The following is a 26,795-nucleotide window of genomic DNA, read 5'->3' as shown; positions in this document are numbered from 1 at the left end:
AATAAGGCTCAAAACCAGACTTCCAGATCACCTACAGCAACCCCAAAGGGAAATGAGATGGAACACTCTGATATTCAACCACCTGGACACACTGAACTGGCAACAAAAGGGGATGTGGAAAAAATGAAATCAGAAATAATTTCTCAGATAACAGGAGAAATTGTGCCCCTAGTGCAAGACATGATTAATAAATCTAGAGAGGAGCTCAGGAACATGATGGAATCCCAACATAAGAAACAAAGGGAATCCATAAAAGAGATGCAAATAGATTTCCAGGACATGAAAAACTCCATTGAAAGTCTACACAGCAGAACGAACCAACGTGAGGACAGAATTTCAGATATAGAAGATAAGATTGCAATTAGTGACCAGGAAGAGAAAAACTGCTTCAAAATTATAAGGGAACATGAGAAATCAATCCAGCAGCTGCTAGATCATGCAAAGAAGAATAACATAAGACTGACTGGAGTCAATGAAGAAACAGGAGAGAGTGGAGATGACATAAAAAAGTCTCTTCAGAGAAATAATGGCAGAAAACTTCCCAAGCAGGGGAAAAGAGCTTGACATACACATAAGTGAAGCATATAGGGCTCCAAATAGCCTTGATCAAAAAAATCTACACATAGGCATATAATTGTTAAGATTCCAGAAACACAACAGAAGAACAAAGTTCTACAAGCAGTTAGAGAAAAGAAACAAATCACATACAAAGGAAAGCCCATCAAAATCACAGCAGACTTCTCAACACAAACCATCAAGGCAAGAAGAGCTTGGAGTGACATATTCCAAGCCCTAAAAGAAAACAGCCTCCAACCCAGACTGATGTAACATGCAAAACTATCTTTCAAAATGGATGGAGAAATAAGATACTTTCATGACAAAGAGCACCTTAGGAACTTCATGAATACCAAACCAACACTCCAAAGAATTTTACACAATATCCTAGGAACAGACATTGAGGATCACAACCCCAGGAAGCAAAGCAGAATGAACCCATCTGGCATGGCAAGAAATTAAATGTAAAGGGGGAGAACCCAACAAAAAGAAAAAGTCCTGGCAATGACAAGTCAATACATTTCTGTTATAACCTTCAATGTTAATGGTCTCAATTCACCAAGCAAAAGAAATAGACTGGCAGAATCGGTCAACAAGCAAAATCCAACAATATGCTGCCTACAAGAAACACACTTAATTCAAAAGGAAACTCATAGACTGAAAGTTAAAGGGTGGAGAAAAAGCAGGAGTAGCTATCCTCTTGGCAGACCAAGTAGATTTCAAACCAACACTGATTAAGAGAGACGAAGAAGGACACTACATCCTTGTAAAGGGAAGAATCCAAGAGGAAAAAATGACAATCATAAATATCTATGCACAAAACACTAGTGCACCCAACTATATAAAACAAATACTAATGGACATGAAAAGTCATATATGCACAAACACAATTGTAGTGGGGGACCTCAACATCCCACTGTCACAGATAGATCAACTGGACTAAAAATAAGTAATTAAATGCTAGAACTCAATCGAACTCTTGAACAAATGAACTTAACAGATGTTTACAGAGTCTTCTGCCCCACAAAATCAGAATACACATTCTTCTCAGCTGCACATGGGTCATTCTCCAAAATAGACCACATACTCACACATAGAACATGTTTAAGTAAGTGCAAAGGAATTGAAGTTATCCCATGCATATTATCAGACCATAGTGTGATGAAATTGGAGATCCATAGCAAAAGAAACTCAAAGAATTTCATAAACATGTGGAAATTGAACAACACACTTCTATATGACCAATGGGTCACAGAGGAAATTAAAGAAGAAATCAGACAGTTCCTTCAATTAAATGACAATGACATACAACATATCGGAATCTATGGAACACAATGAAAGCAGTCTTATGAGGGAAATTCATAGCAGTGAACCCGCATATTAAGAAAACAGAACGAGCCCAATTAAACAACCTGATGCTGAACCTCAAGCTTCTAGAAAAAGAAGAGCAGGACAACCCCAAAGCTCATACAAGGGAGGAAATTATAAAGATCAGAGGACAAATCAATGCAATGGAGACTAAGAGAACAATACAAAAAATCAAAGAAGCCAAGAGTTGCTTCTTCAAAAGAATCAACAAAATTGACAAACCTTTAGCCAACCTTGTCAGAAAAAGGAAAGAAAAGGCCCAAATCCATGCAATTAGGAATGAAAAGGCTGAAATTACAACAGACCCAGCAGAAATCCAGGAGATCATCAATACCTGCTTCCAGAACCTATATGCCAATAAGATGGACAACACAGAATAAATGGACAGATTCCTAGATACATAGGAATTACCAAAGTTGAACAAAGAAGACCTAAAAATTCTGAACAACCCAATATCAACCAATGAAACTGAAAATGTAATTAAAAACTTATCATCTGAGAAAAGCCCGAGCCCTGATGGCTTCACTGCTGAATTCTACAAGACATTTAGAGAGGAACTGCTGCCACTACTGTTGAAACTCTTCAATGAAATTGAAAGGAAAGCAATACTCCCAAATTCATTCCTGGAAGCAAGCATCACCTTGATCCCCAAAGCAGAGAAAGACCCAACTGAAAAAGAGAACTATAGGCCAATCTCACTAACGAACACAGAGGCAAAAATCCTTAATAAGATAATGGCAAAAAGAATGCAGAAGATCATCAAGAAGATCATACACCCTGATCAAGTGGGATTCATCCCAGGGATGCAGGGATGGTTCAACATATACAGATGAATCAATGTAATACACTCTCAATAGAGCCAAGGCAAAAACCATAAGATTATCTCCATAGATGCAGAAAAAGCATTTGACAAAACCCAACATGCATTTATGATAAAAACCCTACAAAAAATTGGAATGGATGGTCTCCACCTCAAACTGATAGAAGCCATCTATGAAAAACCAACAGCCAATATCATACTAAATGGTCAAAAACGGAAATCCTTCACACTAAAATCAGGAACAAGACAAGGATGTCCACTATCACCACTCTTGTTCAATATAGTTCTGGAAACATTAGCCAAGGCAATTAGACAAGAGAAAGAAATAAAAGGAATAAAGATAGGAAATGAAGAAGTCAAATTGTCATTATTTGCAGATGACATGATACTCTATATAGAAGACCCCAAGAACTCCACCAAAAGTCTTCTAGACTTAATAATCAAATTCAGTCAAGTAGCTGGTTACAATGTCAACACACAAAAATCAATAGCTTTCCTCTACACGGATGACAGACTCACTGACAGAGAAATAGGCCAAATAATTCCTTTCACAACAGCATCCAAAAAACTGAAATACCTAAGAATCATCCTAACGAAAGAAATCAAAGACCTCTTCTCCGAAAACTATAGCACTCTGAAAACAGAGATTGAAGATGATATGAGAAAATGGACAGACATCCCCTGCTCCTGGGTAGGAAGGATTAATATAGTGAAAATGGCCATACTTCCAAAACTGCTATAGAGATTTAATGCAATTCCAATTGAGATCCCAGCAGCATACTTCATAGACCTCGAGAAAACAATCCAAAAATTCATTTGGACCAAGGAGAGACCCAGAATAGTAAAAGCAATTCTAGGTAACAGAGACATGGCAGGGGGTATCACAATCCCCAACCTGCAACTATACTACAAAGCTACGGTGATAAAAACAGCATGGTACTGGCAAAGAAACAGACTTGAGGACCAGTGGAACAGATTAGAAGATGCAGAAACAACACCAGACACACTCAGCCATCTCATCTTTGACAAAGGAGCCAAACACCCTCACTGGAGGAAAGATAGCCTCTTTCATAAATGGTGCTGGAAAAATTGGGCTTCAACTTGCCAAAGATTAAAACTAGACCTGTATCTCTCACCATGCACTAAACTAAAATCAAAATGGATTAAAGATCTAAATATTAAAATAGAAACTCTGAACCAGCTGGAACAGAGGTTAGGTAGACCCCTTGAAGACATTGGTGTAGGAAAAGATTTTATGAACAAAACCTCAGTTGCCCGTGAACTAGCACAAACAATCAACAAGTGGCATCTCTTATTAAAAGGCTTCTGCACAGCAAGACAAACCACCAGCAGTGTGAAGAGACAACCCACAGTGTGGGAAAAAATCTTCACCTGCTCTTCCTCAGACAAAGGTCTACTATCTCGATTCTATAAAGAACTTAAAAAAATCAGACCTCCCAAATTTAAAGACCCAATCCAAAAATGGGCATCTGAAATGAACAGACATTTCTCAGACAAAGAAGTAGAAATAGCAAATAAATACATGAAAAAATGTTCAACATCACTGGTCATTTGAGAGATGCAAATGAAAACAATGCTGAGATTCCACTTCACTCCAGAAAGAATGGCTGCTATCATGAAATCAACCAATAACAAATGCTGGTGGGGCTGTGAGGAAAGAGGAACCCTGCTCCACTGCTGGTGGGAGTGTAGACTGGTGCAAGCTCTGTGGAAATCAGTATGGAGATACCTCAAAGAACCAGGACTGGAAGTCCCATTTGACCCCTCTATTCCACTGCTGGGGATCTTCCCCAAAGAATTAAAAGAATCATACCACAGTGATATATGTGCACCCATGTTCATAGCAGCACAGTTTGTAATAGCTAAAACTTGGAAACAGCCCAGATGCCCATCAACTGGAGAATGGATAAAGAAAATGTGTTTTTTTTTATAAAATGGAGTACTACTCAGCCATAAAAAATGAGAAATTAGAGACATTTATAGCTAAGTGGATGCACAGTGAGGCAATACTCTTAAGTGAAATAAATAGGACACACATGTATAAATACTGAATAGTTTCTCTGGTGTGAGAAACTGAAAGTGTAAATAAGGACTAAAATGTATAATAGGTAATGTGAAATAGGAAGAAAAGGGGCAAAGGGGAAGGAAGTGGGAGGGCTAGGGGAAAGGATAGAAGGGAATGGGATTAATATGAGAAAATGGAAAAATAGGAACAAAATCTTTGTAAATGGGGAGGAATGGAGGGGTTGAAGGGAGAGCTGGACAAGGGTGAAAAATAAGAACCAAGAGAGACTATGTAAAGGTGCAAATTTCCAATGATGGATGTCATTATATTTTATACCTAAAATGTACCAATTATTAGAATGAATAATCGATAATTCAAAATAGGAAGAAAAGGTCCAAAGGGATAGGGGTAGTGGGAGGGTCTTTGTAAATAGGGAAGGGTGGGGGGCGTGAAGGGAGGGCTAGGAATGGGCAAAAAATAAGAACCAAGATGCATTATGTAAAGGTACAATTCCCAATGAGAAATGTAATTGTGTTGTATACCTACAATGTACCAATAAAAGAATTTAATAAAAAAAATCAAAACAAAAGAAAACACAGGAAATATGCAAATGCATGGAAATGAAACAATACTTAAGTAAACAATGGTTATGGAAGAAAAAAGATATTTACTTAATGAAGTGATAATATCAGCACAAAATACCAGAACTTATTGTACACAAGAAAACAGTCATATGAGGGAAATTTATAGCTGTGAATGTGCACCTCACAGAAACAGGGTGAGCCCAAATAAATACCCTAATAATTCACCTCAAGGTACTAGAAAAACAAGAACAACCCAAACCCAAAGCTAGTATGGGGAAGGAAACTATAAAGATCAGAGCAGAAATCAATAAAATGGAGACCAAAAATAAAAATACAAAGAACTAATGAATCAAAGAGTTCATTCTTAGAAGGAATAAACAAAATAGAAAAGCCCTTAGCCAATCTAATCAAAACAAGGAGAGAAATGACTCAAAGCAATACAATTAGAAATGAAAAAGGTGAAATCACAATGGAAACTGCCCAAATCAAAAACATTATTGACTACTTCACAAACCTATATGCCAAAAGATTGGAGAATTCAGGAAAATGGATAGCTTCCTAGATGCACATGAATTACCAAAACAATTATGTAAAGGTGCAAATTTCCAATGATGAATGTCATTATATTGTATACCTAAAATGTACCAATAAAATAATTTTTCTTAAAAAATTAAAAAAAAGAATATTTAAAAATCCTGAATAATCCAATTATAGGGAGAGAAATTGAAGCAGTAATATAAAACCTACCAACTAAAAATAGCCCAGGTCCAGACAGGTTCACTTCTGAATTCTACAAAAATTTAGAGAAGTTATAACACCAATATGCCTTAAGCTTTCTAATGAAATTGAAAGGGAAAGACTACTCCCAAACTTATTCCTGGAAAGCTAACACTACACTGATTGGTTCCAAAACCAGATATGGATCAAACCAAAAAAGAGAAGTATAGGCAAATCTCTTTAAAGAATATACATGCAAAAATCCTTAGCAAGATACTGGGAAACAGCATGAAATGAATTATCAAAAAGAGCATACATTATGACCAAGAAGGCTTCATCCCAGGGCTATAAGGATGGCTCAATGTATGCAAATCAACAAATGTAATACATCATGTAAACAGAAACAAGGACAAAAATGATACGATCATCTCAATAAAAGCAAGAAAAGCTTTTGACAAAATGCAATATCCTTTGATGATTAAAAACACTGAAGAAAATAGGTACAGAGGACCTTTTCTCAATCTGGTAAAAACTACGATAAACCTACTGGTGGCATTATATTAAATGAGGAAAAACAGAGCTTTCCCTCTAAAATCAGGAATAAGTCAAGGATGTACACTATCATCACTCCTATTTGACATAGTACTCAAAAAGTTAGCAGGAGCAAGTAAGCAAGAAAAAGGAATAAAAGGGATATTATAGGAAAAAAAGTCAAATTATCATTATATGCAGATAACATGATCTTCTACATAGAAAACAAAAACTTCTACCAAAAGCCTCTTAGAATTAATGACTAATTCAGTAATGTACCAGGATACAAAATTAACACACAAAAATTAATAGAGTTCCGATATACTAATAATGAATGCACTGAGAATTAGGAAAAAATACCATTCACAATAGCATCAAGAAATATTAAATACTTAGGAATTACCCTAAGAAAGGAAAATATCTCTACAATGGAAACTACAATACTCTGAAAAAAGTAAATTGAAGAGCATATCAGAAAATGGAGAAACATCCCTTGTTCCTGCATAGGCAGAAAAAATATATAGTCAAAATGACAATATTTCCAAAATTGGTAAACAGGTTTAACACAATACAAATCAAAATTCCAACAGCATTCTTCACAGCACTGGAGAAAACAATCCTAAAATTCATATGGAACCAGAAGAGACCCAGAAAAGCGAAAGCAATCTTGAGCAAAATGGGAGGCATCACAATCCTGAACCTGAAATTACATTACAAAGCTGCTGTGATAAAAACAGCAAGGTATTGGCAATAAAAAAACACAGACATGAGGATTAGTGGAAGAGAATACAGGATGCAGAAAAAGAGCAAAGCATATTCTACTATTTGAACATTGACAAAACTGCTAAAACATACACTGCAGGAAAGCCTCTTTAATAAATGCTGGTGAGAAAACTGGCTATCTACATGCAGAAGATTGAACTGAGACCCATACCTTTCACCATGTACTAAGTTAAAATAAAAACACATCAAAGAACTAAATGTTAGAAGAGAAACACTTAACTTGCTGGAAGATAAAATGGGTAAAACTCTTAAAAACATAGACATATTCAAGGACTTTCTGGACAGAACCGCAGTTGCACAGGAAATAATTCCAAGAATCAAGAAATGGGATCATATCAAATTTAAAAGCTCCTGCACAGCAAAAGAAAATAACCAACAGAGAGAAAAGACAACTTACAAATGGGAAATAGTTTTTGCCAGCTATTCCTCAGAAGACATATCCAGAATATATAAAGAACTCCAAAAAAATCACACACAACCCCAAATAAAATATCCAATTAAAATATGGGCAAGTGAAATGAAGAGACAACTCACAGAAGAAATACAAATGGCCAATAAATACATGCAGAAATGTTCAACATCACTGGCCATTAGAGAAATGTAAATAAAAACAACACTGAGATTTCATCTTACTCAAGAAGGAATTGCCATCATCAAGAATTCAAATAAAGATGCTGGAGAGACTGCTAGGGAAAAGGAACCCTTCTACACTGTTGGTGGGAATGTAAACTAGTAAAACCATTATGGATATCACTGTGGAGATTCCTCATAAAAATGAAGCTACAGATTCCATTTCACCCAGCTATTATTATTCTTCTAGCTATCTTCCCAAATGAGGTAAAGAGATCATTTTATAGTGATACATGCATGCCCATGTTTATAGCAGCACAATTCATAACAGCTAAATCTTGGAAACAGCCTACATGTCCATCAACAGATAAATGGATATAGAAAATGTGGAATTTACACACAATGGATTATTACTGCCATAAAAAGGATAAATATGAGTCATTTATAGGAAAATGGATGCACCTTGAGATCATAATGTTAAGTAAATCAGACACACAAGCTTAAATATCATATGGTTTCTCTTATATGAGAAGCCCAAAGTATAAATAAAGAGCAAAATAAAAGATAGACATAGTAACGGGAAGCAAGGAGTTAGATCCTTCTCAAAGAGGAAGGAGATCAAGAGATAGAGGGAGAGGGAGAGGGACAGGGAATGAAAAAAGAATCAAGATATGTACATATATATACATGTAGCAACTCCACTCAAGGAATGTAAACATTATGTACTACAAACATGTCCAAATAAAATAAAATAAAATAATAAAATAAAAAAGATATCTGAATACCTGTTTTACTACTCCTAATCTAACCATGCTATAGAGACACATGTTCAAGTATAAGTCCAATCTCAAATAAATGAGGAGAAAAAAGACATTCTGGAAGAAAAGATATTTTTCTCAGTGACAATAAACTTGACATCAAAATTTATTTAAAAGTATACATAGTAGGATTACCAAGAGATTCATTGTCCTCTTGGGGGATTTTAGGAAACTTGTCTCCACAAATCATGTGCATTTTAAAGCACAGTACAGCACTAGCAGCAGCCATTTACAGGAGTCATAAAATATGGAAACAGGGTAAAGAAGACCTCATATTTCAAATTATCCTGTGGCCAAAACGTCCTTAACTCTCTAGCAACCAACCAAAACAGAGGAGAAACAAAAAGCTGAATACTGCAGTACAGGCAATGGTAGTACAGTTGACTAGTTATGGTTATAAAGAGCTACATTCCACATACAACAATCTAAAAGTGGAATAAAATACAGCGAAGGAAAACAGAATATATTAAGTACAAAAGATAGTAGCAGAGGCACACTACAGCTGTGAAAGGAAGTTACAAATAGATGATACAATAGTTCTGTAATGATAGTGATATAGTGTTGTGTTATACCTTACTAGAATGTCCTTGAAAACATGGGATCTGCATCTGAAGACAAAGATTTGTATCTAAGGAGCACTTACTATGGGCCAGATGCTTTATATACCTGAAATCTTTTATATCTTCAAAATAATCTCTATAGGTTGTAGGTTTCATTTATAATGCATTTGGTAAAAGTTTTGGAACTTCCAACTGAAACTGGCTTCAACAACAAAAAAGAACTTGTTCTCCATATAGCGGAAAATCTAGATGTAGACAGAACTTTAAAATAAAATGATTAAGAACTTAGGTTCTCCTATCTCTCTGCTTTGTTGCCCACATTCAAAATACCATTTGAAATGGTGCATAGGATCTGGTATTTTCTTGAAAATTAAATACTGTATTAAGAAACAGTAAGGGAAGGGAGTAACCTATAGCACATCTGCAAAAATGCAACAAATGTGCTTACAAAATACTACCTGTGGTCTAATAATCCATTAATAATGCAACACAGTAGATAACATTTGTTGAATGCCTACCATGCATTAGAAAGTAGTTTATGTTAACAGTACAGAAAGCAGTATTTTGAATGCTCTAGGCAAAGTAAAAGGTCACAAGTACCAGCAGTGACCTTTGGAGGGCAGAAAAACAACATGGAAAATGCTGCCTTTTTTGTTCTGATCACATTACACCGCCCACAAAGCCAAGTAGTTGTATATATTTCATTTAACATTTATGGGACAAAAGCCAATGGCACAAAAACTTTTAAAGACAGCCTTTTTGAAGGCTATTTCTGGGTTCAATATCCATTCAAGTCCCTTTCCTATATTCACATCTTCATTTAGATAACAACCATAGCATATTACAATTGGCAAAGTTAAAAACTGAAGACAGTGAGTGATGCAGAGTGGATTCAATTCTCTGGTTTAAGATGGATGGGAATTACATGGTACATCAGAGATGTAATTTCAATCAAAATTAAACCTCAGCACTTACAAGGCCAACGTTATGTTAGCCAGAATAAATAACTGCCCAGCTCTATGTAGCTATATTATAAAGTTACAGAACAGTAACAATACAGTATTTTGAGCACTGAGTACTTCAATTATAATATGTGAAAAAAACAAATTATTTTGGAAATTCTGAACATTTTTATCACTTAAAAATTGTGATGTGATTATCACTAACATTTAAAAGTGTCAAAAGTTCATCACAGATAAATAAAAACCCAAGGAGGAGAAAACAAATACAGAAAATACAATTAAACATTTAAAAGTTTCATTAGAAATAGCACAGAAGAGCGGCATAATTTAACTATAGTCAGTTTATGGTAATCCGGGTCAAATACTAAACGTCAAAATTGGTAATTGAATTTAAAAAAAACTAATGCCCCCTTTTATACACACATATGCACACATGTGTACATTATATACAGGAAAAATTTAGGCTCTATCTTGTAGAAATGTGGAAGAGTTATACTGAGAGCATTCTATTTACTTGAAAAGTAATAATACACTAAGAATTTACAAGCTGTTTTAAGTTTACAACTTTTTATAACTGTTGGTATATCTTTGTGATACATAATAATTACACTCATCTTGGGGAACTGGTATATATACATATCACATCTCAATCATTTTTACTGACCCTTACCTCCACACTTCCTTCCCTCTACCCTCTTCCCTAGATCACCTTCCTATCCGCTCAAAGTCTCTCACCCTGTTTCCTACCATATCTCTTAGTTTGCTTATTAAATTATTTATATTTGGGTTTTTCATAAGAGAGAAAAAATGCTATATTTATACTTCTGTGTCTGTTTTATCTCACTTAGCATTATGGTCTCAAGGTCCATCCATTTTCCTACAAATGACTCCAATGTATCCTTTATGTCCAAGTAGCACTCCACCATACTAAGGAGCAGTAAGGGAAGGGAGTAACTGTTAGCACATCTGCATACCACGTACCACATTTCTTTATCCATTCATCTGTTGATAGGCATACAGGTCACTTCCACATTTAGCTACTGGGTATTGGGTTGCTATAAACATGTATATGCATATATCACTGGAGATTCCTCAAAAAACTAAAAATAAAAGTTTCATTTGACCCACCTATTCCTCTTCTGGATATCTTCCCTAAAGAGTTAAAGTGCAGAATTTAAATACTATAACACTTCTAAACAGGATTGCATAAATTATTAAAAATTATAAATATTATTATTATTTAATTGTTTCCCTAATTTCTCTCTCAGTGAGTCTATCTGTGTATAAGAAGGCTATTTTTTTTTGAGTGTTGACCTTATATCCAGCTACTCTACTGAATCTGTCAATTAAGTCTAGAAGTCCTTTGGCTGAGTTTTTTGTGTCTTCTATGTAAAGTATATCATCAGCCAAAATGACAGTTTAACTTCTTCCTTTCCTATCTTTATTCCTTTTATTTCTTTCTCTTTTCTAATTGTTGTGGCTAATATTTCCAGAACTATATTGAACAGAAGTGGTGACAGTGGGCATCCTTGTCTTGTTCCTGATTTTAGCATAAAAGTTTTGAGGTTTTGACCATTTAGTATGATGTTGCCTCTTTGTTTCTCATAGACAGTCTTAATCAGGTTGAGATAAAGACCTTCCATGCCAATTTTCTGTAGGGTTTTTATCATGAATGGGTGTTGGATTTTGTTGAATGCCTTTTCTGCATCTATTGAGATGATCATATGGTTTTTGTCCTTGACTCTGTTAATATAGTCTATTACATTTATTGATTTATGAATATTGAACCATCCTTGCATCCCTGGGATCAATCTGACTTGGTCAGGGTATATGATCTTCTTGATGACCCTCTGTATTCTGTTTGCCAGTATCTTGTTGAGGATTTTTGCATCTATGTTCATTAGAGATTCGCCTGTAGTTCTCTTTTTGGGTTGGGTCTTTCCCTGGTTTTAGAATCAAAGTAACACCTGCTTCCAGGAAGGAAGGTTAGATTATTGATGTGAGATCTTTTGTAATTTTTAAAAAAATTATTAATATATGTTTGTGATACATAATTATATTCATCTTGGGGAATTATTTTTTAATACAGGCAGTTACTGCTATCAGCTTTCTCGTAACCGCTGGAAACTTAGCTGCATAAGTTTGGGAATGTTACATTTTTGCTTCAGTTTACCTCAAAGTATACTCTAATTTGTCATTTCTTCTTTGAACCACTGGTTATTCAATAAGGCATTATTTAATTTCCACTTCTTTGGGAACTTCTCAAATTGCCTTCTATTACTGATTTCTTATTTTGATTAATTGTGGTCTCAGAACATATTTTAGTTCAATCCTTTTGAATTTATTAAGATTTGGGGTGGGGATGTAGCTCAGTGGTTTCGCCGCCTGCTGCGCAAGCACAAGGACCCGAGTTCGATCCCCAGTACCAAAAAAAAAAAAAACCAGGTTGAATTTATTAAGATTTGTTTTAATGTCATACATAAAATCTGACTACATAAGAAAAAACTATACCTCACAACACATACGCAAGGTAAAACAAATGACAAATTGGAAAAAAAATATTTGCAACATATTACAAAGGGTTAATAAAACAAAAGACATGCTCTTAAATTGCTAGAGGGAATGCAAAATGGGGAGACTTTTATGGAGGGGAATTTACCAAAAATTTTTTTTTATCTGCATTTTCATTCTCTCCTTTAACAAATTTATATAAAAGATACATTAGCAATAGAATGCCAAACAATGTCTACACAGGAATATTCACTGCAGAAGGATGAGGGTAAATACGGAGCCTGAACCATGCACCTCAAGTTGCAGCTCTGGCACAGTGCTATGGAGCAACTACAGCACAATACTTTAGGGTTTGCTTGGTTCTGAAGATAAGGTGACACTTGGTGATATAGAAAGGTGAACTCGATGAAAGAAAGGCCCATTCCATCTTTCCTGCCACCCATACACACTGATTATTTTGCCAATGACTTTTATAATACCCTTTCAAAATTTTCATGCATTCATAAGTCATGTTAAAAAGACAGGGACAAAACCCATAAGGAAGTTCCTCTCTCCTCCCCCTGCATCCCAGGTAGGCCGGGGCTGCTGAGCAGTTCAGACTTTTGCTCTGGAAAGGATGGAAGTGGAGGCAAACAGAAACACAAACCAGACAAGCTGGTTTGGGGGCAGCACCTGGATCCTTTCATGAGGCAATGAGATGTGAGATTGAGGACAGAGACAATATTTTGTTCACTTTGGAAAGAGAGCTTGGCAAAAGTGTTCAAGAGCTTGATTGTGTTTCAAATAAAGTTCCCTGTGGATGACTTGTCAAGAAACTTCATAAAGGTTTAAGCTGCATTTTTATTTTATTAAAATTCCAGGCGGCAATTTCCTTTTAATACTTTATTGTGCTTGCAGAGGTAATGAGATAGCTCACATTTACTGGTTCTCACATAAATATTTATTTCTCCTCCTCTTCTTTAATAGACAAATGGATTATAACATAATTATTGTTTCTAATTTGCTTTTCTCACTTCTGTAGTGCCACATGGGAATCTAGCACATTCTTTTTTATGGCAGCTCCCAGTGTGCACAGAGGGACTTGTGCTGCATTTCCAGTTATTTGCTATTCCCTACAATGCTGCCATGAACATCAATGTGAATGGCATTTGCATTTCTGCTCATCTGTAAACTATAAAATTCCTAGCAGTAGAAAGAGCAAAGGATTAGCAGCCCTAATTTTTAAAAAATATTGCTAATTTTCTTTCAAAAAGTCATATCACTTAAGAGTCTTACTTATTACCTCAACAATGGTTAAAAATAAAACATCTCACTCCAGAAATAATGGCTACCAATTACAAATGAAATCAACCAATTACAAATGCTGGTGAGACTGTGGGGGAAAAACAACTTTTCTCCATTGCTGGTAGTACTGTAAACTGACACAACCACAATGGAAATCAGTATGCAGATTTCTCAAAAAACTAAAAGTAGAAATTCCATTTGACCCAGCTATTCCCCTTCTAAGATATCTTCCCAAAAAAGTTAAAGACATCATACCACAGTAATGTATGCATATCCATGTTCATAGCAGCACAATTCATAATAGCTAAATCTTGGAAATAGCCTGTATGTCCATCAACAGATGAATGGATAAAAAATGTGGTATTTATACACAATGGAGTACTACTTTGCCAAAAAAAGGATAAACTTGAGTCATTTGTAGCAAAATGGATGCATCTCGAGACCATAATGTTAAGTGAAATAACTCAGATACACAAGTCTAAATAGCACATGGTTTCTCTTATATGAAAAAAAATATATACATATATACATGAATGACAGATAATAGGAAAAAAGAGAAAAAAAGGTATTGTAATTCAGTGTGGACAATGTATTTCAAAGCGTATCTTGACTTAGTACAATTGGCTTACATGTTTTATATGTTCTTTGGCCTGTTAGTCTATTTTTCAATTTATATATGATAATTAACTTTATAAGGCCTTATAAGATAAATAAATGAATCTGATGCTGGGGAAAAAAAGGGGGTAGAGAGAGGGGGAAAAGAAGGGAACTGAAAGATGTTATGTACATGCACCAGCCCTCTACAGTGAATGTAAAGATTGCGTACTGCAAAATGTACTAAAAATGTGGAAAAAAAATAAAACATATATGACATATGAAATGAAATGACATCCTTGCTATGTTCAATAATATCAAAGTTTCCCATACTTCCAATATGTAAAGAAAAATAACACATCTCACAATTGGTTCTGATTAACATTTCTTTTCATAGAAAAGACATGCATCATACTTCATAAATATTGATCACTTCTATTTTTCATATGAACTAAATTCCCTACTCCTGTTTTTCCTTTCATTTGAAAATTGGAATGTCCTTTTTCTCACTGATTTTCAATTGTCCTTTGCAGATAAAGGAAGTTAGCTCTTTTTGGTATTTGTAGAAAATAGTTTTTGTCTGTTTGTTGTTTGGCACTTGAAGGGATTTTGCAACAAAATAATTGTAATTGGTATGAAGTTACATTCATTAATCTTTTCCCACACAATGTCTAGGTTTCATGCTATGTTTAGAAAAAAATGACCTTCCTCACTTCAACATTGTTTTAACTTAATCACTTTACTAGATTATTAGTGTAAATTTCTATGTTTAAATATTTGAATCATCTAAAGTTGATTTTGATGTGGAAGTGAGAAAGCAACATTCTAATCTATGCTATTACCAAATAAACCTTGTAAAGCAAAATTGTGTACATTTGGGCCTATTTTAAATTGCTTTTCTGTTCTTTTCCTTTTTCTATTCTTTCTTCTTTAGATCTACTCATTACCATAGCAATGTAACAAATTCTGTTCCCTCCTCCTTTCAACTTTGCCCCTCCCCAACTGAATTTTTCTGGTTACTTCCATAGGTTTGTTTTCTAGATAAAATGGATATTTTTTCATGTTGCCAAAAGAAAACTTGTTTGCATTTTAATTGCTAGTGCATTAAATCATAAAACTAACTTGTGGTAATGGACAATATTAAGACAATAAACAATATTAAATCTTCCCATGCCCCAAAAAGGTTCCAGTGTGCTATCATAGATAACAATAATGTACTGTATAGGGAAAGGGTAATGGGAGTTGCCAGAGACGCCTGCAGTGGTCCTGGCCTCCTGCAAGCCAGTACAATGTCCCAAAGATAGGAAAACGGGAATTAAAAGAAACACAGAGACAGAGACTTGAGAGAAACTGAATCTTGGACTGATCTAAACTGTTCTGGGCAACAAAGACAAAGGACTCTCAGGACATTCAGTGTTTACTCATTACAAGTGTGGGAAGGGGGAAACTGGGCAGGCCTTGGAACACCTGCTGACAGTAAGTATCAAAGCAAGCAGGACTGTAGAATGAGGACACAAGCATATCTTTGCTGAAAAGAACAAACAGTTAATTCAGAGGGGGAAGAATTTAGCTGGAGTCAGTTGAGCTTGACTGCAAGTGAACTCAGCCAAGCTCTGTCACTTCCAATGCAACACAGCTGAATTATGGAGGGGCAAGAAGCTTGGGCCACTATAGCCTGCTAATAATGGACAAAGGTGTCTGCTATAGTACTGTGCATTTCAAAAAGCTAGAAGTTTTTATATAAATAAATATATGATTAAGGTGTCAATGCTAGATATGTGCTAATTTCACATACCATCTCCTTTAAGTAAAGTCATCATGGCATGCCTTGGCCTTGGAGACCTGGCCTTTCCCTCCATAAATGCCCTGAACAAGCCCATGTCTTAGTAAGGGTGCCCAGTTGCTGTGGCAGTTCTATACACCCCACTAAACACAGATTCATAAATCTACTGCTGCTACAAACATCTGCACCACAAGCACTGGCATTTCTGCCACTCTCTTAGTGCATCTGGGCTGCTATTATTATAGACAGCTAAGTTAGATAGAACTCAATATATAGTCAGAGAGGGACTGGGTCATAAAGGAAGTCAACATGAAAAAATAGACATCAGAATTGTGGCTGGAGGCAAATCTGAAGAGAACCAGGCCTCAGGATGGAAAAGCAATAGCAAGGCCTACGTGCATCCCTAAAGATAAACAGCAACTTGAGTTTATACTGTAATCAGCACTTACTAGCTGGTTCAGTGGTCCCAGATAGGCATCAGATGCACAGGTGGGTAACCAGAAGGTTTGGACCCATACTCCCCTCCCTTTCCAAGTATTCCTTTGATCTTTCCAAATACCCTTGCTATGTGACTCATTTCCCTATTGGATCAATACTAGCTAAGTGGCTATACTTGCAATCCTATAGGTTGATTGTAGTCTGACCCACGTTGTACCCACATTGTAATTTTGCTATATTACTCCTGACAAAGGGCCTCAGTGACCATCCATTCAGACCCATCCTGGAAAGCCAGGAGCTATACTCCTTCTTATTCACAATAAGTCTCCTAACTTCCTCCCTTAGTGTGTGACTTTCACTCCTTGATGTTGTGAGACCACCAATGAACTTGGTACATCTAACTTCTAGCAGGTTGGTAGTTTTATTTTTGCTGTATCACTATAACAAAATACTTTAGGCTGGGTAGTTTATAAACAATAGAAATTTGGGCCAGGGATTTAGCTCAGTGGTTCCACCACCTGGCCTTGAAAGCACAAGGTCCCAAGTTCGATCTCCATACCAAAAAAAAAAAAAAAAAAAAAAAGAAAGAAATAGAAATTTATTGCTCACAGTCCTGGAGGTTGGAAAGTTCAAGATCAAGGCTCCAGCAGATTTGGAGGCTTGTTCTCTGCTTCAAAGACAGCCTCTTCTTACAGTGTTTTACAAAGCAGAAGGGGCAAGGGAACTCCCTTCAGTCTCTTTTATAAGGGTACTAATCACATAAGAGCAGAGCCATCATGAGATAATGCCTTCTGGAAAGGCTCCACCTCTTACAACCATTACATTAGATTCCAACATATAAATGGTGGGGAAACAACAATATTCAAACCATAGTAGTCACTCAATGTTGCACCTGTACCCTGATTCCAGCATCATGCATGAGTCATGAGTGTCAATATGCTACCTGAGTGTCAGTATGCTACATGAGTGTCAGTATGCTACAACCAGCATCAAGAGAGATTCCTTTAGTTAAAACATCCCCCCCCCCCATGGGGGAAAACAACCATAAGAGGAACCCAGAAAACAGCAACACCAATGGCCTCAGGCAATTAATTCACCACAGGCAACCACAGCATTGGCTGCCAGGGACCTTGTACTATTTAATGGCACTGACTTCAGCTGATATGGGTACACAAAGGCTACACCACTGAACCGTTCTCAGAACTAGAGATACTGCACCTCACCCAGCTGGTATTCTCACAGTGACCTGCAGATATAAGTCCAGTTTGAAAAGGCTAGAAAAGATGACTGCTCATTCAAATATACACACATCCAAGAAGGACCATCAGAAAAATAAAAAAGCAAATGACTACAACACCACCAAAAGAACACACTAACTTGTAAATGACTTCAAAGAAATGATGATCTATGTGTTACCTGAAAAATAATTCAAAATAATTATTTTAAAGAAGCTCAGTGAGATACAAGAAAACATGACTGATAGCTCAACAAACTCAGGAAAACAATAAATGGACAAAATGTTTAAAGACTTTAAAAAAAAAAAGTTCTGGAACTGAAGAATAAAATAAAACAAAATATACAATAAAAAACTTTTAATAGCAGCCCTGATCAAGTAAAAGGAGCTGTGAATTTGAACACATCTTATGAAATTATACAGCCAAGAAAAAATGAAAAAAACTGAAGAAAGCCTGCAAGACATATGAAACACCATCAACTGAACCAATATTCACATTATGGGATGAACATATATGCAAAAATCCTCAATAAAATACTACCAATCTGAATTTAACAGAATATCAAAAGACCCATACACCATGATCAAATGGGATTTATCTCAGGAATACAAGGATAGTTCAACAAATACAAATCAATAAATATAATATACAACACTGACAGAATAAAAGACAAAAAAATCATATGATCATTTCAATAAATGATTTGATAAAACTCAACATCGCTTTATAATAAAAACTCAACAAATTAGGTATACAAAGAACATACCTCAACATAATAAAGAAAAAACAATTGCAAACCTCAAATAGAATCACTAAAGACCCTAAATACCCAAAGAAATCTTGACAAAGAACAAAGATAGAAATATCATACTTTCTAATATCAAATTATATTACAAAACTACAGCAATCAAAATAGCATGGTGGTGGCACAAAAAGAGACACAGAGACCAGTGAAACACAATAGTGAGCACAGAAATAAATTCAAACATACATAGTTAACTAAGGATACACAATGGGTAACATAGTCTCTTCAATAAATGGTGCTGGAAAAACTGAACATCTATGTGAAAAAAATGAACTTAGTCCCTAGCTTACATCATATACAAAATTTAATTCAAAGTGGATCAACTTAAACATACCTTACGTCATATACAAAAGCAAAGACTTAAATGTGAGATTGAAAACCATAAATCTCCTAGAGAAAAACTTAAGGTAAAACCTCTTACATGGTTCAGGCAAAGATTTTTGGAAATAACACTGAAAGCAAAAGCAACAAAAGCAAAAGAAAAGGAGAGGGAGACTACATCAAACCTAAAACCATCTGCTCTCCACAAAGTAAACAATCAATACAAGGTTGAAAAACAACCTAAAGAATAGGAAAAAGTACTTCCAAACCATTTATTTGATAAAAAGATAATATCCAAAGTGCATTAAGGAATCTACATAAATCAACAGCAAACAAACAAGAAAAATAATCTGATTAAAAAATGGGCAAAGGACTTAACTGACATTTTTCCAAGGAAGACATATAAATGGTCAACAGGTACATGGAAAAATGTTCTGCATCACTAATAATTATGAAAATATATATTAAAACCACAAGATATCACTTTACACCTGAAAAAAAAAGCTGTTATCTGAAATGCCGAATTTGTGAAAAGGAACTCTTGCATACTGTTAATGGGAGTGTAAATTGATGCAGCCATTATGGAAAACAGTATACAGACTCCTCAGAAAGTTAAAAATAGAATTACCACATGACCCAACAACCCCACTACTGAGTGTATACCCAAATGAAATCAGCAACACTCAAAGACATCTGTACTCCCATGATAATGGTAGTATTACTGAAAATAGCTAAGGTAAAGAAAAAAAAATAAGTATCCACGGATACATGAATGGATAATAAAACTGTGGTGTACACACACACACCAAAATATAATTCAACCATATAAAGAAGGAAATCCTGCTATTTTCGACAACATAGCTGAATCTTGAGGGCATTATGCTAAGTGAAGTAAATCAGACAGAGAAAGACAAAAACTGTATAATTTCACTTACATGCAAAATGTAAAGTAGTTGAACTCATAGAAATAAAGTAGCATGATAGTTATGGGGATGGGAGATGTTGGTCAATGAATTCAAACACCCAGCATGCTGAAGCATACCTGTAATCCTAGCACTCAGAAGGCTGAGGCAGGAGGATTGCTGAGTGTTCAAGTCCATCCTGGCCTATAGTGAGTTCAAGGCCAGCCTGGAACAAATACTAAGGCCTTGTCTCCAAAAAATAAATAAATAAGTAAAACAAAACAAAACAAAAAAATTCTGTATACAAACTTTCAGCTATAAAATAAGTTTAGAGGATCTAATATACTGCATGGTCAAGTGACACCCGTAAACCAACTTGACTAAGATAATTATTTCACAAAATATATGTACATAAAAGTATCACATTTTATACCTTAAAAGCACAATTTTTTTTTGGTACTGGGGAACGAACTTAGGACCTTGAGCTTGTGAGGCAGGTGGGGCACCACTGGGCTAAATCCCAGGCCCCAAGATCACAAAATTTTATTTGCTAATTACAAATAAAGCTGGGGGAAGAAGGAAGGAAAAAAATATAATCTCAAAAGAGTCCTAACTACCAATGCCATGGACACACTATGAATTTATCACTACTCATAATAGCTAAAATCAAAAACTGACCAAGATTTTTTCTGGCTACAACTTCTATCACTGAAGCTTTGATTTCATTACTGATACACTTCTATTCTTTGTGGTAATAAAATTACTTACCTCACAAGATTTTTGTGAGAATTAAATGAAATAGTATGCATTGATAAGTTAGCACAATGCCTGAATCACAGGAAGTGCTCAATAAATGGTAGACACATTTTCATATTAGGTATTCAACTATGAACAAATTATCTTTCAGGACCCAAATTTTCCTAGAACTCACTCTGAGCCTCTGGGAATAATGCAATGTGACTTTTGTTTGACACTACTACACTTCTCCCATTCCTTTTAATGAAGGTAAGCCCTCTAGTTATTTTCTTTGATTCAAGAAGACAGGAGGAGAGATCATCACGGTCCTTGCTCCTAAAGACTAATTCCACACCAGTGCTTCACCATCACATTTGCTCACGAATTCTTATATTTCAAGATGTGTATTAACTATTTTCACAGTCACCCACCAACTTTCAAGATTGTTCTGTCTTACACTTCTTGTTAGTAAACTCTGGGGCTTCAAAATTAATACAAAATGAACTTTGGATACCTTGACTCCCAAGAGCTCCAGGAATCAATTTCTCTGTCTCTGTTTCTGCCTCTGTCTCTCTCCCTCTGTCAGTCTGTCTGTCTCTCTCTCCTCTTCTTCCCTCCTCTTCCTTTCTCTTTTTTTTCTCTCTCCCTCCCTCCCTATACTGAGATGTTAGGCAAGAATTCTATCACTGACCTACATCCCCAAACCAATTAGCAATTTCTACTGTAACTACCTTACACTTTATCCTGTAATCATTAGAAATTATTTCACCTCCAAGATTCTAAATGCTTGTAAATTTCCCTGATTAAAACTGAATGCCCTTTCCCCTTTCCTAATCTCTTGAAACTGACTCTTCTTTCTCACTATTCCTGACAGTCTCCTAGTACCCTAGGCCATCCTTTCCATTCTCTTTGTCTCCTTATCCAGTATGAACAACTATTTGGATAAATTCCTAGATCTATCATTCCCACCTCACCAACACTCAGCACATGAGCACCTCCACTGACTCCTTTTCCTCCTTTGGGCTGTAAGCACTGCTGCAAAGAGTGACAGTGGGAGATATAACATTAGCTGGGCATTTGTTTTTCAGCAATTATTTTATTCAATATCTAATGATGCCTTACTGAAGTTCCTACAATGCCCTTGTCCAACGTTTTTCTTTCCTAAACTCCTAAAGCTATATTCTACTTTTCCTCACTAAGCAGATGACATTACACTAAGAAGACACAGGCATCCAATGCGAGCTCCTTCAGTATTCCTCTTCTATTCTTCAAAATCTCTCTGTACCTTTTTCATCTTCCTCCCACCAACTCTGGCCTCCAAAGCCAAGTGTGTTTCCTTTTTACCAAAGCTAATCCCGCCATTTGTCCTCTTGATTTTACCACCTCTTTATTATATATTGTTAAGAGTCCAGGTTCTGTGGTTAAGAGTCCAGAACTTAGGCTCAAACCATGTGACTTGGGATCTAGCTATACCACTTACTACTGTCTTTGGGCAAGTAATTCAACCTTTTTAGGTGTTGGTTTCCTTACCTATGAAGAGGTGATTAGAAACAGGATCTATTCATAGTGCCACTGTGAAAAATAAATGAGGAAATTCATATAAAGCACTTAGTGAAATACTTAACTCATAGGATATGCTCAATAACATAATAGCTGTGATTACTATTACTTTTCCCTCTATACTAGCTCGGTACATTTTCCCTTGTCTTAAAACTTGCTCAAGTCTCCATTTTTTAAATTCATTGAGTTTATTGGTACAATTTAGGTGTACATTATGATCACATTCATCATAGGGAATTTGTGCCTGTACATGATATACCTTGGTTCTTATTATTTTCCCATTCCCCTTCCCTCCTTTCCACCCCTCCAACCCTCCCTATTTACAGCTTTGTTTCCATTATTTTCTTCTTTTCTCATTTTTTTCTTTCCTTTCCCTCGCCCCCCTCCCTAGTTCCTCTCCCCCTTTGAACATTTTCTTCCAATTTCACAATACCCATTATACATTTTAGTCCTCATTTACACTTTGTTTCTCACACCAGAGAAATAATTCAGTATTTATAGTGTGTCCTATTTATTTCACTTAAGAGTATGGTCTCCAGGTGCATCCATTTAACTATAAATGACTCTAGTTTATCTTTCTTTATGGCTGAGTAGTACTCCATTTTATTAAAAAAATACATCTTCTTTACACAATCACTGGTTGATGGGCATTTGGGGTATTTCCAAGATCTAGCTATTACATGTGCTGCTATAAATATAGGTGTTCAGGGCTGGGGATTTAGCTCAGTGGTTCTGCTGCCTGCCTTGCAAGCACAAGGTCCTGAGTTCGATCCCCCCCACACCAAAAAAAAAAACGTGTGTGTATATGTGTGTGTGTGTGTGTGTGTGTTCATATATCACTGTGGTGTGATGCTTTTAATTTGCAAACCTTTCAATCTCTCTAAAGAAGACGATGTCCACCAATATGTTGTCAGAAAGCCCTTAAACAAGGAAGGCAAGAAATTCAGGACCAAAGCACCCAAGATTCAGAGTCTTGTTACTTCAAGTGTCAAGACAAATGCCATCATACTGTGCTGAAGAAGCAGCATACTAAGAGAAACAAGGAAGAGACTGCAGAATATGCTAAACTTCTGGCCAAGAGAATGAAGGAAGCCAAAGAAAAATGTCAGGGACAAACTGGCAAGAGGCACAGGCTGTCCTCTCTGAGAGCTTCTACTTCCAAGTTTGAGACTAGTCAAAAATAAGGATGTTTAAGTAACAAATAAATTAGATCTGACCTCAAAACAAAAATGTCCTTTTTTAAATTAAAAGACATCTTTTCTGCAATTCGCTACCCTAACCCAAGACTTTCCCCCCTTTCAGCACTAAACCTCTCTGAAGAATATATCTCCTTTCCCAAGGAACCAAAGAATAGTGAAAAGACTTTCCAGTCAAATATACCTGTGATTGCATCCAGCTCTTCCATTACAACTGTATGTGACTCCAAACAAGAATTTTTTCTAAGTCTCAGTTTTTTAAATCTGTAAAATATTACCCATACATTAAGGCCATCAAGAGGGTTAAATTGAAAATACAGTATGTAAAACAAATAGCCAAAGTAGGTGCTAAATGAATGCTAGTTCTCCATCTCTTATTCTTTGTTTAGCCTCTTGTAATCTAAGATCTTTATTATTCGACTTATGTTTCTTTATATCACTTCAGCTTTTATTAGCATTATGACATTGGGAAATTTATTTGACTTCTCTAAACTTCAGTTTTTCATCTGTAAAATAATGTCTACCCATACAGTTGTCCTCATAATAGGTGAACTAACATCTATAGTGTTCCAGCATAGTGCCTGGCTACAACAGGCACTTAATGGTCAAATCAAAGGACTTCTCAAAAAATAAACAAAGGGCTAGGGAGGGGATGTAGCTCAGTGGGTTCAACCCCCAGTCCTTAAAAAAAAATACTTCAACTCTCTCTGCTGGGCTTCACTAATACCATACTATTCTAATTTGCATTTAACCACTGATCATTTCTTCTGTCTGCATTTGCTCAGGAAGCTTTTCTTCTCTTCAAAACGGGGTGAGTTCCTTCTCTTTTGAACTTCTCTTGCTGTAAGTCACTTCCCTTATTCTAAATAACAGTTGTATTATTTGTTGCATAAAATTTAATCTCCTTTAGACTCATTGCTGAGCACTTATTTACTCATTTAAAATTTTTGAGTTCCCAACATGTCAGTCCTATGCTAGCTATTAAGGATACAAAGATTAACATGGTATAATTTCTGTCCTCAAGAAACTTTTTAGGATGGCAAAAGTACAGTATATAGCATTTGTAATGTGAGAAATACTATCCTAAGATTATGCCCAGGGTTCTCTGAGAACAAGCAGAGTTAAAGTATTTAAATTCGCCCCGTGAGTCCAGGGGCACTCCCTTGTAAAGGCATTTTGTGCTTGGACAATGGGGAGGCTCTACACAAACATCTGAGAGATGAGTAAACTATGAATAGAAAGTAACTAGATAAGGATGGGAAAGGGCACTTCAGCCAGGTAAAAAGGCATTGAGGGGTGAAGCAAGTATTTCAGTACTGAACAACGTTCCTGAGTGCTAGGAGGTGAAGCTAGAGTCGAGGCAGGTTGGGGTAATACTGTTAATCTGACCGGAGGACAGATAATGCAAAACAGATATGCTTTTAAGTAAACGATGTGCAAAATCAGATTTACATTTTGGTATAAATACTTGGATCGCACATGGGAAAATGAATTCCATGAGAGGCAAGCTAGCGGTGGAGACCAGTTAGAAGGGTGTTGTAATAAATGTGATAAAGTGTGAGCACAAGAACGATATAAATGAAGTGAAAATGGCGAATCATGACGGATACTGAACCTACTTAAAGTCAACTCTGGCTGAATTGAATTACGCACATTTGTATCTCCTTCAAGCCTAGCAAAACATTTTACACTAAAAAGGCGCTACGTAAATATATATAGGCTCTAGTTATTGAAATCTACTTAGGGAACTGCCGCAAGCACCCAGCTGAGTCACTTCCGGTAACCGGATTCCTAAGGAAAAGCACATTTCTCATTATAAAATTCAAAAGGTACCGGTTATTCGAACACTGAGAGTAGCAACACTAGGTATAAACCAGCAGAGATTCTGGACGTCTCTATCCTGGACTGTTTCACTCAAATGTTTGAACAAAGCCCTTCCACAGGGTCAAGAAACTCCGCCCTGTACAGCGAGACAAATGCCAAGGATCCTTTTGCCTTTGTTACAGCAGCTCATTTCCTGAACGGCCATTTTCGCCTACGAGTTTCCCCGGTTTGTACCTAGTCACTGTATAAACAGTCAACCACAGGGGGCTAAGGAGAGAGCAGCAGAGATAACTGTAAAGAGGAAAGGCAGGTATCTTGAGCTTTCAAAGGTTAATGATTTCAATTCTCTTACAACCGTGCCTCCACCTTCCACTTCTCGTGGTGCTCCTTTGAAAAGTTAGGAAGATCCCTTCTACAGTTACTGGAACATTAAGGGCACCAAAACAACAACGACAAAACCCCCAACACACTAAGAAGTTTGTTTTCACTTACTCTAAAGGGCGCCATCTCTTTGACCCTCTCCAACCAACTTTTCTCACGGAAAGCGCAGAGGGAAAAAACAGTACTTTACTTCGCTCACAGAAGCCCAGCCCCACCCCTCATGCTTCGCGCTCTCGCCGTTTCTCCGCCCTCGTGTAGTCGCTTTAACCCTGCTGCTGTCAGCTAGTCATCTGTGTTCCGCGAAAATGGTTTACCCTTTTGATTTACCCTGCCTGTCCCGGATAAATCCTTTCGCAATATTCTCCATAGTTTAGTTGAAAGTTGTTTCCTTGGGTGCCGAACTTTTCATTGTTTTTTTTTTGTTTCAGGCATATGTGATTTGTCTAGATAAGAAAATAAAACCCGAGTTCAAATCTGTTTAAAAATAACTACGCAGTCACAAGAACGTGTTACTTCTGCCATACTTGGGAAAATTCATTTATTCGTTCTGAAAGCATCACTTAGTACCAACTCTATGCCAGGCAGTTGTTCAAAATACAGAACAAAAACGTACTGCTTTTCTCAAAGAGTTTATGGCTTCAGGAGAAAAACAGAGACATATCACAAAGGACCAAATGCTATAAAAGAAAACCGTCTGTAGGTGGATTAGGTAAAGACTCTGATAAGGGGATTTGAAGGACTAGGGAAGAATGTTCTATGCACAAGGAATAGCAGACTGATTTAAATTCCCTTTAACTAATGGCTTGATTGAAATTCCCTTTTGCAGAAAAAAGATCTACCTCCCTGTTTCCTATTATCTATCTTCTATTTTGCTCTTTATACTTTGGGTTTCTTAAGGAGAGAGGGAGCAGAGGAGGAGGGGATGAAAAAAA

General features: G+C 36.2%; 1 protein-coding gene across 5 annotated transcripts in view; it reads right to left on the bottom strand.

The window, feature by feature from the left end:
• The window catches only part of Apool (apolipoprotein O like), a 121,338-nt gene extending 95,174 nt beyond the window's left edge, over nucleotides 1–26,164 (bottom strand). Inside the window, exons 1-2 of one of the 5 annotated variants that reach the window (XM_021247658.2) lie at nucleotides 25,975–26,085; nucleotides 22,433–22,474 (exon numbers count right to left, since the gene is read on the bottom strand). Coding sequence is in view for 2 of the 5 variants with exons in the window: in XM_004868882.4 (XP_004868939.1) it covers nucleotides 25,975–25,989 (15 nt within the window). In the remaining 3 variants the exon portion in view is untranslated. Of the gene's footprint in view, nucleotides 1–22,432; nucleotides 22,475–23,842; nucleotides 23,870–25,974 lie in introns of those variants that run through there. The other 4 variants (XM_087196640.1, XM_004868882.4, XM_087196638.1 and 1 more) reach the window with 4 other exon arrangements.
• Nucleotides 26,165–26,795: the final 631 nt, after the last annotated feature.

The sequence above is a fragment of the Heterocephalus glaber genome, unplaced genomic scaffold, assembly GCF_053883595.1.
Source record: "Heterocephalus glaber isolate CG9 unplaced genomic scaffold, H.glaber_assembly_v1.0 deba00001613, whole genome shotgun sequence".
NCBI classification, from domain to species: domain Eukaryota; kingdom Metazoa; phylum Chordata; class Mammalia; order Rodentia; family Bathyergidae; genus Heterocephalus; species Heterocephalus glaber.
Note: the sequence above shows the minus strand (reverse complement) of the source record. Positions and strands in the feature narration are given on the sequence as shown.